This window comes from Tachysurus vachellii, chromosome 2 (assembly GCF_030014155.1).
Source record: "Tachysurus vachellii isolate PV-2020 chromosome 2, HZAU_Pvac_v1, whole genome shotgun sequence".
Taxonomy (NCBI): Eukaryota; Metazoa; Chordata; class Actinopteri; order Siluriformes; family Bagridae; genus Tachysurus; species Tachysurus vachellii.
This window is the reverse complement of record NC_083461.1, coordinates 6,363,071-6,378,496: the sequence shown is the minus strand read 5'-3', so window position 1 is coordinate 6,378,496 and position 15,426 is coordinate 6,363,071. Positions and strand designations below refer to the sequence as shown.

Below are 15,426 nucleotides of genomic sequence, written 5' to 3'. Positions count from 1 at the left end.
GAATACAGATTAAATCTGAAGACACAGAGATGGGAGTTGGTTAATAGAAACAGTCTTGCTAATGGATAGCATGAGTTAGAAAATGGGAAAAGTAAACAACAGACTGTGTGGATACTTTTGTTTAAATAGTGTTTCTTCATTTCTGATATGTTCTGATATGGAAAGAGTTTGGAGCCATTAAGTATCAAATTTTGAGGTATGTCTGAGCTGTCTATCTCAACTACACTTAGGTAACTGCCACACCCATGTCATGACTGAAATACAAACCTAGCTATGTCGCTCTCAGTACCCACAAGACAGATTGCCTGCCTATCTCTCTCTCTCTCTCTCTCTCTCTCTCTCTCTCTCTCTCTCTCTCGCTCATCTGAAACCCATCCTGTAGAGTCCTGAGATGCCTTTAGCGGCACGCCAAATCGATCTGCTCTCCCACTCACGTCATATGACGGCTCACTGTACACTCAATCCCCAATTTGCGTATGTTGTGCTCCATTCTCTCGTCCTGTAAGTGCATGGATTCGATTTCGAATATCTGCAGCAACAATTGTCAAACAAATGCATACATTTTCAGCAGAGCCTTAAAAATTCCACTCCACTAATCTTTTAATCTCAACAGTGTTTTCGTATTTTTCTTTCTTACTTTTTTCTCAACACCGAAACATAGAATGTGCTGTGACTAATAGCTATACAGTAATTCTCAAGTATGCTGCAGGTTCCAATTGCGTTATTGCTTACGAACATGCTAAACGGATTCGGCTCTGCAAGCTGAGTGCTATCGATGCTACAAGCTCAGTTTTGGCCTCTCACTCATGCCTGGCATTCAGTGCAGCAGCCAAGCCAGCTGAAAGATGCAAGGCTGCTACATATATAGGTTGCTATAAGGTTTCACTCACGTTCTAGGTTAAAGTCTGTGGCCTGGAGGGCAAACTTTACCCGCTGGATCGGCTGACTTCATAAACCAATCTAAAGATTTAAACCAATTGGAGAGATAAGAAGTAAATGTTAAAGAAAATAGTGGTGTCCCAAATGTCTTGCTATACACTATGTACTTACACTATGATCTATTTTTCTATTGTCTAGTATTTGAATTGTAGAACAGTAGTAGCATCTTAAACGGAACACTAACACCTTCTTACTATAGGCTATAAGCTGTTTCCCGTTTGATAGCAAATGACATCAAACATGTGGGTCTGCTAGGTTGAAAAATAAATCAAACAATTTAATCTACATTAAAAGACAGTTGTAAAACGTCCTGTCCACCAGAGTGTTGTTGGCCATCTTGAAAGGTTTTTCTCATCCAGTATCAGTGCCTGGTAGCCCCTCCCCTCTTCTGCTACGTAAGCAAAGCTGCGACTGTTACAGTATGTGTATGAAATGTCTATCAATCCACATTTTGTTTATTCAGTTGGACAAGTGCATCATTATGGAATTTGAATTGCATGTCTTCTTCTTCTTGAAATTTTTTTAAAGAAGATACTACTTACAGTACTCAAGTTTATACTACATAATGGCGTAGTGTATAACTGTGCCATTTGGGACACTCATGTGTTTATGTCACACATGTGTTTATGTAACGTTCTAATCAGTATGACACTTGTGTAAATCAGAATCAGTCCCCAGAGTAATGACACACAACATAACCCAGTGTTCTTAAGCTCGAAGGAAATTAAAGCGCTGATATGCCACACCTCCACACCTCACATCCAAATAACTCCCGGCTATTGGCTTGATTGACTCGAGTTGGCAGAGTTGGAGTTTTACCTTCTCCATGCTGGAAGCCATGCTGACGTGAGAGCTCAGGGATCTTGGCTGACAAACAGAGAAACTAATATAGGTCAGGGAAAAAAACTCCTGATTCATAGTTATGCTATTTAGAAATATTCTCATGTCTTCCTGTAGTGAGTGTCTAAGCATGACTTTTTCAATATATTTTGTACATCACACTGATGTAATAAGTGATGTTGCAGTTTTGCAGCTTCAGGGTAGCGGGATCGATCCTGAGATCAGGTTACTGTCTTTGTATGGATTCTTCTTTTTTCATCTTCTCCCTGTGTTCACAGCTAGGTTCTCTGGTTTGCTTTTGTGTCCTAAAACATTATGGGAGAAGGACTGGCTAAGATCATTGAGATAAAATAGATATAAACATTCTACATGGTGCCCAACAATTGCCTTCTGCCAGGTTGTATTCTAGCTTCATGTCCAGTTTTCCTGCGATAGACTCGGGATCCAAAATGATGTCGTACTACATTTCTTATGTTCTGTAAAGCTGCTTTGAGACTGTGTCAATTATTAAAAGCACTATACATATAAAATTGAACTGAACTGAAAAATGTTCTTACCCTTGGCGATATGTTGCAAAAGCGGTAGAACTAAAATTAAACTAATACTACTACTAGGACTAAAATGCTGGAATATTTCTTTAATGACCAGGATATTTTGTGGAATTAAGGCAGGCATTTTTTTGACTCCTGTAAATGTATTAGACTGATATTAGTATTTATATTTAGAAGAACAAATAAATTGCTAATGCGGTGCATTCTATTCAAAATATATAGCTGACATCCGGCACCATATTGTAGATTAAAATGGAATCTAATGTGTGTTAAAATGAATCAAGTGATCCAACCATGTAAAATTACAGCAACAGCCATACCCTTGAGTCTTTATTTGGCCTCTAGCTGTCTGAGCACTGTAAGTCTCGGAGGGCTAAAAAAGCTCATTTGCATGAGCCAGAGCCGTGTCATCAGTCTGTCCGGGACTGTAACACACCGCCCCAAATCTCTCACAGTCCTGCCCCTGTTTGTGATCAGTGTGGAAACCAAGTAGATACGTTGACTGTAACAGGACCCGTGTCTGATTGTGGTGTGTTAAATTGCTTTGTGTGCTCTCTTCCTGTTGAAATGAATGATTGATAAGCCCTGTGGAACTTGGTTAACGCTCTGAAGAGAGGTGACCCACCCCGACTCCCAGATTCACAGCTCAGATTTCCCTCCACTAGAGACATGATTATCAACAGCACACAGAACACACAGAACACAGTAGCCATGGCAACTAATACTGCTCTGTCAACTCCTGCTTGTGTAATTGTGCTATCTTAATAGAGCTGATTTGTAATAAAAAAATGAAAAAAAAGAAGAATGGTTGAGCGATTCACTTCTTTCAAAGACATGTAGCATAATTAAGCAAACAGGTCTGCTGGAATGTATGAAGAAGGTTCTGAGAAGCCAGTGATCAGTGAACTATCAGGAACATATACTGTACATTACAGCACAGCACAATACTTTCTTCACATATCCCAACTTTGGTTCAGACATGATACAGCACCCCTGGAGCAGAGAGGGTTAAGGGCCTTGCACAAGGGCCCAACACTGGTAGCTTGGCAGTGCTGGGGCTTGAACCCCAATCCTCCAAATAACGACTCACGGCCATTATTCAGTGCAAGACAATGTTTAGATCTTCTTCACTTGCTGTTTTTAGGAATTTATATTCAAAGGCAGGAGGTTTTGTTTATTCACACTAACAGGTTAATACACAGACAAAAAATAATAACTGAATTTACTTATTCAAATGGATAGATAGATAGATAGATAGATAGATAGATAGATAGATAGATAGATACTTTAATACTGTATTTGTTTACTTTATTTTATAAAGTAACAGGAAGATTTTAATACTATTAAAGATTTTAATAACTGATCACACTCATGCTATAATTCAATCTAGTTACAAGAAAGCTCTTTAAATTAACAGAATTAAATTAACAGAAATAAGGGGGGCACAGTGGCTTAGTGGTTAGCACGTTCGCCTCACACCTCCAGGGTTGGGGGTTCGATTCCCGCCTCCGCCTTGTGTGTGTGGAGTTTGCATGTTCTCCTCGTGCCTTGGGGTTTTCCTCCGGGTACTCTGGTTTCCTCCCCCGGTCCAAAGACATGCATGGTAGGTTGTTTGGCATCTCTGGAAAATTCTCCGTAGTGTGTGATTGCGTGAGTGAATGAGAGTGTGTGTGTGCCCTGTGATGGGTTGGCACTCCGTCCAGGGTGTATCCTGCCATGATGCCCGATGACGCCTGAGATAGGCACAGGCTCCCCGTGACCCGAGGTAGTTCAGATAAGCGGTAGAAAATGAATGAATGAAAAATCATATTTTGATGAGAAAATATATATTTTTATGTAACCTATATTTGATACTGTATGTTCTTTTAACTCTGTCCATCGACATCAATTATACTTCCTCACACAGTTCATGGCCCTTCATCTTTCTAATAATACTGTTACAGATACATACTTTCATCTATAGTAACTTTCATCTAAAGTCTCACCATTATACTGTATAGCCAAGAGCTAATTTTTGCATCCTCCAGGATCTTTGAAAAGACAATAGAATAAGAAAATGTATCTCTATTAATAAATAGAGAGAACAGTAAAAAAAAAAAGAAGAGGCCAAATCAGCAGAAAAATAGCTTGAAAAGAGGTTTTGTCACAACCCGCTCAGTCTTCTGACCTGACTTGAGGAAGGCAGCATATGACATCTGGCAGGAGAGAAATGTCAAGAAGAATGTGTGGGGGTTGGAATATGAGGCGGCCGAATATTACAACCAAGAGAATCCAAAAGATGTCCAGAAGATACCAAAGTGTTTTAGAGGCAGTTTTACAGGCTAAAAATTGGTGTAGAGATTATTAGAGAATTTTTATATCAGATTCAAAAGCAGTTTGTTTTATTCGTTTTCTTTATTAATATCTCCACAGTGACTACATAATCTAAAACACAGAATATTTTCCTTAATGAATTAAATTGAGTTTGTGGAACAACAATGTACCAGTACAGTCCTTTTTTTATTTTAAATAGTGTAGCTAAGCATTTAGAAATTTAATTTTAATTCTTGTTTAACTCTTATTTATTCTGTCATTTGAATATGCAAATTTATGCACAGTCTTACGTTCTGGTTACAAATACAAGAATAAACTCACCATAAAGAACATTACGTTACAGTTAAACTTAACTGTCCTTTAAATCAACTTAATTTAAAACATAATTTAATACACAAATGTTGAATTCTTGATTCTTATTGGTCAGAACATTGAATATTTTTTCTTAAAAGCAGCTCTGATAGCAGGTCCAGCAGCCAACTGCAGGTTATGGCGCATTCATAGGGACTTGGTAGATTTGCCAAGCTTTTTTTTTAATCAAAAGCTAACAATAAACCGAATAAAATGTGTTGTTATTTTACAATGACAAATTTAAATTTATGTTATAACTTGTTATAAGCGTGCATATGTTAAATTTAACTATAAAGCAAATAAGCAATTATCTGGTGTACTGGAAAAGTCAGAGGATAGGAACTCATGGAAAGCTCATGGATAGGAGAAAGTTTAGCATTTAGCTAGTTAGAGACACACAGATTTGAACATCCAGTATACTGTATTTTAGAAATCAGATATTCTCAAATCCGGCATTTCCCTCTGCACATTCCTTATGGGTGTGTGCTGTTTGTCTAAGTTCCTGTTATCCAGATAAAACAGTATGGATAATATAAATACATGCAGCTGTGAACCGTCACACATTCAAGTTTAAAATCTTTGTGAGCAACTTGTGTCCAATAAAAATACCTCCTTAATGTTCACATCTGGCGTGAGGCAGTACCTTTTAGCAAGACTGTTAGTCTAGGAGTCCACTATTTATCTTCAAGACCCCTGGAAACAGACTCATATGAAGATTTTCACATCTTTGAATTAAATTAAGTTTGTTGTAAACAATTCCAACTGTTAATTAACGATGAACAAAATATTCACAAACAGGCATGAGGTCATTTATGACTAGCTTCCTGTAAGGGTGTTGTCCTTCGAGCTCTGTGTGAAAGCAGTCAGTTAGTATGAGAACAGGGCAAACACAGTGTAACTACAGACAACCTGTTGATTCATTCTTTCACTTTCATGGCTTGCTAATTTGATGTGAATGGATTCTAGGATGGCTAATTCGTCAGTTGCGGATTGGATGCTAGCTAAATGAGAGTCATACGCTGATGCCCATCGGGTGGGCTGGAGAGAGTTCGCATGTTGATCTCCTTGTTGTCAGCACTGCAAAGAAAACTGAACTCGATGACCCACTGAAAATATTCTTTCTTCTTTGTGTTTTTTTGTATTCATTTAAAAATGAGTCCAGCTGTAAGAGTTCACTTAACACTGGAGGTGTCACTTCAGTTTTTGTGTGTATGAGTTAAAGACAATTGTATACAATTGTACACAGGGTGGGGAACTTCTATACATTTGTGCATATTCAGGAGCTACAGTATTACAATGCTTTTCAACCTAATAGCTATTCACCAATGCTGTAGTGTATGTGTGAAAATCACAGACATAATCATGTTAGACAAAAAAAAAAACATCTTGTTCTTAAGAAAACTAACTCATAGCAATTTTTCCCCTAGGACAAAAATATAAGGGCTTCAAACACAACCAACAAGCCAACTATTTTTATGCATGTATGTATTATTGATCTGTATCATCGATCTCTTGAGATGCCAAATGAGCTGTAGTTCTAAATACTGTAAATAAAACCTTCGACAAGGAACCACAGAAATTAGACTGTTGTGGTTTTGACAGAAAAATAATGGAGGCATTTTCCTGGAGTTAAAGCTAACCGACAGCTAATTAACTTAAAACAAATCAATAATAAATGTCTATAAGTTAGAACATAGTACATACTTGTGCTTTGTCATAGATTTTGTGGTCCATGTGAAATCAGACCCACGTAGCTAATTCGTTGAATTCATTTATTTGTCTGAAAATGTATATTTGAAACAACAAATTGTACCAATATAGAGCTTTATATACAAAAAAATCAATGAAAGACTTTTTGGATTTCAGATATTTTTTTCCATTTCTTTCTCAGTACAAAGAAAATTAAAACTTTAGATATGCTAAAAGACCAGGCCAGAAAAAATAATATTTTGTAGTTCTGTTATTAATGATATATTTTATAATTATATTATTTTAGTTGATTTTTTTTGAATTGCTGTAACAAAATGGTCTTTTATTACTAAAGGTCATTCTTAGCATTGAATTTAATTCCAACTAGACTCAAATGAACAGTTAATACACTGTAGGTGTCAGTATACATTTACTACTGTAACAATGATTTTCAAACAGTACGAGTTTATTCACCATGGTATCTCCAGTGGCAACCGCCTGTGTGGCGGCTCCGTGAATAATCAGGTTTATTCAGTCTTCAGTCATTGAGCTTTGAGCGGCAACCAAAAGCTCACCTGTGAATTAATAATGCATTACAGCAGTCCTGTCTGTCAGATCCAGTCAGTCGTTCCATGGTGTGTAACAGTACACAGTGGGATCTAGGTTATGCTGAAGACACTGCGAGATTGTGACTGGTGAGGTTTTAGCAGTTTTTATAATTTGTGGTACAATTTGTAATTTTATAAGATTTTTTTAATCCATTGCACTGTAGAACATTGTAAAACAATGTGCATGCTTGATTGTGTTTTAATGTAGAGAAAACACGCACCAGAGGGTTTCATGTTTAGTGGGGCCTTGAATATTTCCAAGTGACCTCTACATTAATATTTGAGACTTCTTATTAAAAGAAACACAAAGCGGGAGTTACTCAAATTTTTGAATGACAATTGATTAAATGAATTTTGCCAAACAACAGTAAAAGCTAACTTGCCATTTAAATGTCATTTAAATATTTTTTTTTTCTGTCTCATTTCATATGAAATCTAGATTCGTTTTAGCCTGAAAAACATGGAATTGATTGGTTCGACACAACTGGCCACATACACACGGCCCAAGAGCAGTAAATTTCTGCCAGCCATCTCTACAACAGCATCCAGCTACAGAAGCCTCCAGCCGACCCTCACCAACAACCAGAACTCCAACTGGAGGACTAACATGTACTTCAGAAGTGGGAGTGCTATTCCTTCCATCATCCCCATATCACAAAGGGAAACCCTGGACCTGGTTCGGGCCAAGACTATGTTCTACCCATCTAACAGGACTGCACTAACAATGCGTTATACACCAGATGACTGGTACAAATCCAATCAGAACAACTACAGAGATTCAGAGTCTTCCAGGAAGAGTGCTGAAAGGTTGAGGAAGGACACAATCTGGTTGATACAGGATCGAGACCAGTGCACACGCAGGACTCAGGAGAGCACTAGCAGGATCCTGGGGGAGAGACTCAACGATATCAGCTTCTGGAGATCTGAGCTGGGCCACGAAATTGACAACATGGTGACAGAGATAGCGGCGCTGACGGAGGTGAAACGCAGACTGGAGAGAGCGCTTGCTGAGACCGAGGGGCCACTGCAGGTGTACTCTTTGTGTTATTTTCTGAAGAATAATTAATTATATATTATAATAGTATAATAGTCAATTCCATTATAGATGGTGCAGAATCGAAAAGTGGGTGTATAAGTGGCTTAGTAGGGGTAATTTGGGGTTGAGGGTTTAATTCCTGCCTCTGCCTTTTTGTATCTTCTACCTGCACTTCAGTAGGTTTCCTCTGAGTACTTTCATTTCCTCCTGCAGTCTATAGACACACATTGTAGGCTAATAGGCATCTCTAAATTGTCTGCAGTGTGTGAATGTGTGTGACAGATTGTGAACTGCAATGGGTTGGCATATCATCCAGGGTGCTCTCTGCCTTGTGCACTAAGACCCCTGGTATAGACTCCAGGTTTCTTGCAACCCTGTGTAGAATGGATGGTGCACAGTTCTAGATAAGTGTAGATAAGAAATTGCAAAATATTCAACCAGTTTAGCACATATCATATTTTCTCCCCCATATTATTATCCCTCTCTGAGGGTAAGACGACAAAGAAGACAACAACCAGGACGACAAAGAAGACAACAACCAGGTCAGCAGCCATGATAAGCACATTCAAGAACATTCATAATTGACACAAACCAGTAATGGGAACGAACAGGACTACGCTCTGTCAGAACCACTGTGAGGGGGATCTCATCTTTTGCACAGCAATGGAAAGACTACAGTTAATAATTTTGCCCTACAAAAATGAACCTGTATTATAGGTAACCTTTATTATACTGTTAACTTGGAAATAAAAGTTACCAGGAAGCTGTTACTAGGTAAACATGAAACTAGATGACACAGGGAAAGCCTATGAGGGTATTCTTTATCCTCATTATGTCACAGTGATCTGGGTAAAGACTAGAAAGCCTGAGGTAGTGTTGAGGCATCAGGTTACTTTCTTATAGCGTCTGGCACCCTATGAGAAGGAGGAACTAACACCCAATTAGAAGGAGGATTCTTCAGACGTCAACATTTAAACATATGTTGAAATTGTGATAACAAGCTACTTCCTATATATCCTGTAGTTTTCAGTGTCACTCAGACACTTGACCTACTCTCTGTATTGCTGCTTACTTATGTAGACTGAGCCTCACTGGGCCAACTTCTGCAATTTGTCTCCAGACTTCTATAATCCTAATAATTTCTACTTTCTTTTAGATAGATAGATAGATAGATAGATAGATAGATAGATAGATAGACAGACAGATAGATAGATAGATAGATAGATAGATAGATAGATAGATAGATAGATAGATAGATAGATAGATACTTTATTCATCCCAGTGGGAAATTTACATTTCCAGCAGTATCCACAAACTTGGGGAATAACGAATACACTGAATTCTAAAAAACTCTAAAAGAAACAGTTTTGTTGGTGTCACTGAATGCAACTTGTAGGTGTGTGTGTGTGTCTGTGTGTGTGTGAGCAAATGACCACAACTTCACCATTAGCATTTCAGTCTACAGGTCTTGACATTATGTGCAAATAAATCTTCCAATTCCTTTTATTTCCACAAATTAAATTCTGACACTATAAAAAAACACTCTTTCTTAATGAAGCAATGCAAACACATTTAGTTTTCCTAAACAACGCTTTCTCACAGTATATAGTAAAAATAAATAAATAAATGAAGGTTATCTCAAAAAAGTAAGTAAACACCATCACTCCTATGAACAAGCACTATCATTACATTCAATTCAATCTAATTGACTTTAATTTCTATAGCACTTTCCTAATGAACAGAGCAAAATGTTTGTCCAACATCCAAAGATAATAAAAGTCACTCTACAGTAATAGCAAGCTTGGATAAGAGTCATTACAGATCTAGACCCAAAATTAAACACAACACCTCTACAACACAATGTTCTATAAAATAACTGCTAAAAAATAAGTACATGAAAAATAAATGCTTCTTTATACTCTTTAGTATAAATCTGTATTTGGTGCATATGTTCATTCATTCATTCATTCATTCATTCATTCATTCATTCATTCATTTTCTACCGCTTATCCGAACTACCTGTGCCTATCTCAGGCGTCATCGGGCATCAAGGCAGGATACACCCTGGACGGAGTGCCAACCCATCGCAGGGCACACACACACACACACACACTCTCATTCACTCACGCAATCACACACTACGGACAATTTTCCAGAGATGCCAATCAACCTACCATGCATGTCTTTGGACCGGGGGAGGAAACCGGAGTACCAGGAGGAAACCCCCGAGGCACGGGGGGAACATGCAAACTCCACACAATCGAACCCCGACCCTGGAGGTGTGAGGAGAACGTGCTAACCACTAAGCCACCGTGCCCCCGGTGCATATGTTGTGTACATATATTTACAAGCATCTCCTTCTCTGCACAATACTTCATACATTGTTTACACTGTCCTGTCGATTTTAGTCCTCAGCGCTGTTTTGTTTATGTAGCACCAAGTCCAAGAGATATGTACTGCAGCAGCTAAATATGGTTAAAATTACAGTAAAAGTATGTGACTTGACTTGATGGTGGACTGGTAATGAATTTTTATGTTTTTTTAGGTTTCTCAGGAATGCTTGTTTCATCGAGAGAAAAGGATGTCCATCGATCTGGTACACGATGATGTGGAAAAAGACCTGATCAAGGTGCGGTATTCTATGAATAATAGAATAATAAAGGATAAGACTTTGGACTATAATTGCTAATTGTTGTTTTTCTAAGAAAAATTGCTTGGAAGGAATTTAGTTGGATCTTATGTGGCTTTTAAGGTAAATTGCTTTGCTTTATTGATGATTATCATATTCAACTCTCATTCAGGAAGTGGAGGTGGTAAAGTCGTGTCAGGAGAGAATGAGGAGGAACTTGGACAAAGTCATTGCACAGCTGGCGTGAGTTTCAATTTACAGCAAGAATTTTTGGCTCAAACTTTGAAGAAAATCTGTGTGTGTGTGTTTGTGTGTGTGTGTGTTTCTACTTTAATTTAGATCAAACCGATCAGCGCAGCATGAATTGGAGAGAGATTTAAATGATAAGGTCACAGCTCAGCGTATAGACGACCGATGTCATCAGCTGCGCAACACCTCGGACAGCATCAGTTACTACAGAGGCATAGAGCGCCTCGATCCCTCGTGAGTTTCACAGACAGCTCATTCTCATGGGGAGGTTTGCATTTGTACACCACAGACGCATTCGTTTTAGGATGGAAACAAGACAGGACGATCATTTTTCTCAAGGACTTTCATAATTTTAGCTATTCTCCAGTTTTCACTTTTGTACTTGTACTATGTACTTGTAATTTGGATTATTATGTTTAGGAGAATAAGGCTATCACTTAAAAAAAAAAAAAACGACACACTTTTAAATTTTTTTTAGTTTTTACACAAAACTTTGCCTCATAAATAAATAAGTAAGTAAGTAAGTAAGTAAGTAAGTAAGTAAGTAAATAAATAAATAAATAAAGAACCATTTTATTAAAGTGTACAAATACTCCTATACTACTACTACTGTAATACTACTATAGAAATAATAATGTAGTGGAATTGGTATGTCAATATAAAATTGGTAATGGAGGTGTGGGATGTGGTAGCTCAGTGGTTAAGGTGTTCGACTACTGATCGGACCACTGCAGGGCCCCTGAGCAAGGCCCTTAACCCTCAATTGCTCAGGTGTATAAACTGAAATAAGACAATGTCTTCTCTGGATAAGAGTGTCTGCTAAATGATGTAAATGTAAATGTAATATGACTTTCAGGCAAAAATACTCTCAGAGATTGTTCTAGGGCTAATACGGCATATTTGTATGCTCAGGTTCACACTGCATAAAGATAGGGCCAGTGAGGAAAAAATGCATTTTACAATAGTATTTTAAATCACACTTCTCAAAAGTGGTACAGTTAAGATGAGCTAAACAGCTAGGGCCAACAGCTCAGATGTGTGTAGCACAGAAGAACTGAATGTAAGTTTTCGGTGTTGGATGAATAGTGTAACTGCTTTAAAATCAATGTTTAATATAATTTGGATGTTAAATCTAGTGCAAAACTCCTTACATTCATGATTTCAGAGAATGCAACTGAACCTAAAATACACAGAAAACACTCTGAGGCAGACAATATGATTGCATTTAATTAGTAATAAGTACAAATGAATATGGCTTTATTTATTCGGTCAATGTAGGCGCAAATCTTAGATTAATGTTAAAAGGCAGTTAAAATTTCCAAAGTACCTCCAAATACTGGTACAAAGTGGGGCAAACACCAAAAAAGAAAGAACATTCATAAATATATTCCTATGAACTATTCACTTTAAGGAAAAGAATACACAACATTCAACACAGCGGACATAATGTAGCTCTAGTGGAAGGATGTGGTAGCCTAGTGGTAAAGGTGTTAGATACTGATTGGAAGTTTGTGAGTTTGGATCCCAGGTCTACCACTGCTGGGCCCCTGAGCAAGGCCCTTAACAATCAGTTGTATAAAATGTAAGTTGCTCTAAGTAAGGGAATTTTTCCCAAATGCTGTATATTTAGATCTCAACCATTTAGCTACATAGAATAAAAGTATGCTCTTATGATTTGATGTTAAGTTACTAATTTATTATTATATCTTATTATTTTTAAAACTTCATTTTTTTTATATGAGAACAGTTTGAGCTTGCCTGACACATGGTCAAAGTTCACGGACGACAACATCCTGCACTCTCAGAGTCAACGTGCAGCATCGCACAAGCTCCGTGATGAGATCGAGGTTCTGCTCAACACCACCTCCAACGAGATGTGGAATCAGTTCAACAACGTTAACGTAGCCTTTACCAACCGCATATCTGAAATGGCGGAAACCAAGAACAGCCTGCAGGCTCACTTGGCCAAGGTGAGGACCACGACACATGGCTCACGTCTCGGGCCTCATGTAAACAAGGGTATGATAAAAAGACCCTAAAGTATGGAGAAGTTGCCAAACTATAACCACAATATTTTTTTGTGAAACGTGGTCTTTTTTGAAATCAGTCATGTTTACATTTGTTAGTGCTAGACCATTCCTTTGAAGGATTCATACAACAGCCTGTGGTTAAAACTCTTCTCTATGATTTGTGACATTGTTATTTGTATTCAGAAGCAAATCTTTAATCATCCAGAGTTGGTTTAAACGTCGATAATAAAAACCAGATGCAATGTTGACATATTTCATGTGCAGCCATTTTAAGCAGTGCTAACATAGCCTTAACAAGGGAATTCCTTCCATATCTTATCTTGAGATTATTATGATTTACAGACTACAACCCTAGGCCCTATACATGCACTTATTCTTTATTGCAGGTTTCTCAAGTCTCAAAATTGCTCAACAACCACTGTATAAATCTGAACCAGACAAAATCATTTCACACATCCTGGCATTCAAATAGACCAAATTGTGTTTTAGGCTAAATAGAGAAACTGGTATGTCTGGACCGATTGCACCATGTGTCTGTGATAAACTCAGTTTAGAAAAAGCATTAAACACTGTGCACTATTGTGTAGCAGGGCAACTGCAGGTCACAGTAAATTTATTGACAGCTCTAGCTCTTATCAGAGGCTCAAGGTAGCTAATAGAGTGCCAGCACCTACAGTGTGTCAGTGTGAGCAGTGGATTGGTTACATTGGATGTCTAGCATGAACCATATAAAGTAGAACCATTGAGTGTTATGGAAAATATTTGCTTTATTGTTCATGTGCACAATATGCAACAATGAAATATCCACAAGAAGATGACTGAACATGAAAATGCCAAAACAAACAGGTCAGTCTATTGTCTGGTGCATAGACTCCAACTTGCTGGGGGTAATTCATGGTACACATCTAACCTGTTGGACAGGATGAATCGAACCTGGATTGGTGGCAAGTCTGTCAATATTTTTAGCCACTGACCAATTGTTAAGCACCATTCATCTCTAGTACGATCTTATATTAATCTACAATTATGTTCTCACTCACTCTCACTCACTCATTTTCTACCGCTTATCCGAACTACCACGTGTCACGGGGAGCCTGTGCCTATCTCAGGCGTCATCGGGCATCAAGGCAGGATACACCCTGGACGGAGTGCCAACCCATCGCAGGGCACACACACTCTCATTCACTCACGCAATCACACACTACGGACAATTTTCCAGAGATGCCAATCAACCTACCATGCATGTCTTTGGACCGAGGGAGGAAATCGGAGTACCCGGAGGAAACCCCCGAGGCACGAGGAGAACATGCAAACTCCACACATACAAGGTGGGGACGGGAATCAAACCCCCAACCTTGGAGGTGTGAGGCGAACGTGCTAATCACTAAGCCACGTGCCCCCCATTATGTTTCTCTATATAATTTATTTTTTTACCTGTTTTAACCTAAACTGAGGTATTTCCATCATTACAATCTTCTGCTCACTAAATCAAGAATAGCAGGATTTTAGAACTGCAGGTTTGAATGGTATCTTTAACCTGTCCACATCTCCACACAATCTTCTCTTTTCCTCAGACTCTCCAGGAGATTTACCAGACTGAGATGCTCATTGACACCTTAAAAAGGGCTATTCGTGATAAAGAGAACCCTCTCAAAGTGGCTCAGACCCGACTGGAGGAGAGAACCCGTAGACCCAACGTGGAACTCTGCAGAGACAACCCTTATCACAGGTGCAACCTTGAAGAGCCATCAAAAAGTCAAGAATATGCCATAAAAAAATCAGACATTATATGGCTTGAAGAATATGCCATAAAAATATCAGACATTATATGGCTTGAAAAACTTTGAGTCTTGCCCAGAAATGTTTGGGGTATGTTTGTATTATGCTTACAGAATCCTCTCCCTTCTTTCTCCTTCATCTCTCTCAGGTTGGTGAATGAAGTGAGGGAGATCGAGGATACGATTCATTCTCTGAGGGAGCGACTGATGGAGGCTGAAAATACTCTGCAGAACCTGGTGAAGACCAGAGTGGCTCTGGAGCATGACCTCTCCATTAAGGCCAACTCACTTTTTCTGGATCAGGAGAAATGCATGAGCATGAGGAAGAGTTTTCCAAGCACCCCACGCCTGGTGGGATATACTTAAAGCCCAGGCTTCCTTTCATGCTAAAACAGCTCCAGTTTTCTATACCC

At 38.5% G+C, this 15,426-nt stretch overlaps 1 protein-coding gene across 1 annotated transcript in view; it reads left to right on the top strand.

The window, feature by feature from the left end:
• The window catches only part of tekt3 (tektin 3), a 54,540-nt gene that overhangs the window by 38,365 nt on the left and 749 nt on the right, over positions 1-15,426 (top strand). The window contains exons 2-8 of the mRNA XM_060894853.1: positions 7,731-8,321; positions 10,873-10,956; positions 11,129-11,199; positions 11,296-11,439; positions 12,953-13,175; positions 14,810-14,964; positions 15,163-15,426. The exon at positions 15,163-15,426 is cut by the window's right edge and continues 749 nt beyond it. Coding sequence (XP_060750836.1) covers positions 7,731-8,321; positions 10,873-10,956; positions 11,129-11,199; positions 11,296-11,439; positions 12,953-13,175; positions 14,810-14,964; positions 15,163-15,379 — 1,485 coding nt within the window. The 3' untranslated portion in view covers positions 15,380-15,426. The remainder of the gene's footprint in view (positions 1-7,730; positions 8,322-10,872; positions 10,957-11,128; positions 11,200-11,295; positions 11,440-12,952; positions 13,176-14,809; positions 14,965-15,162) is intronic.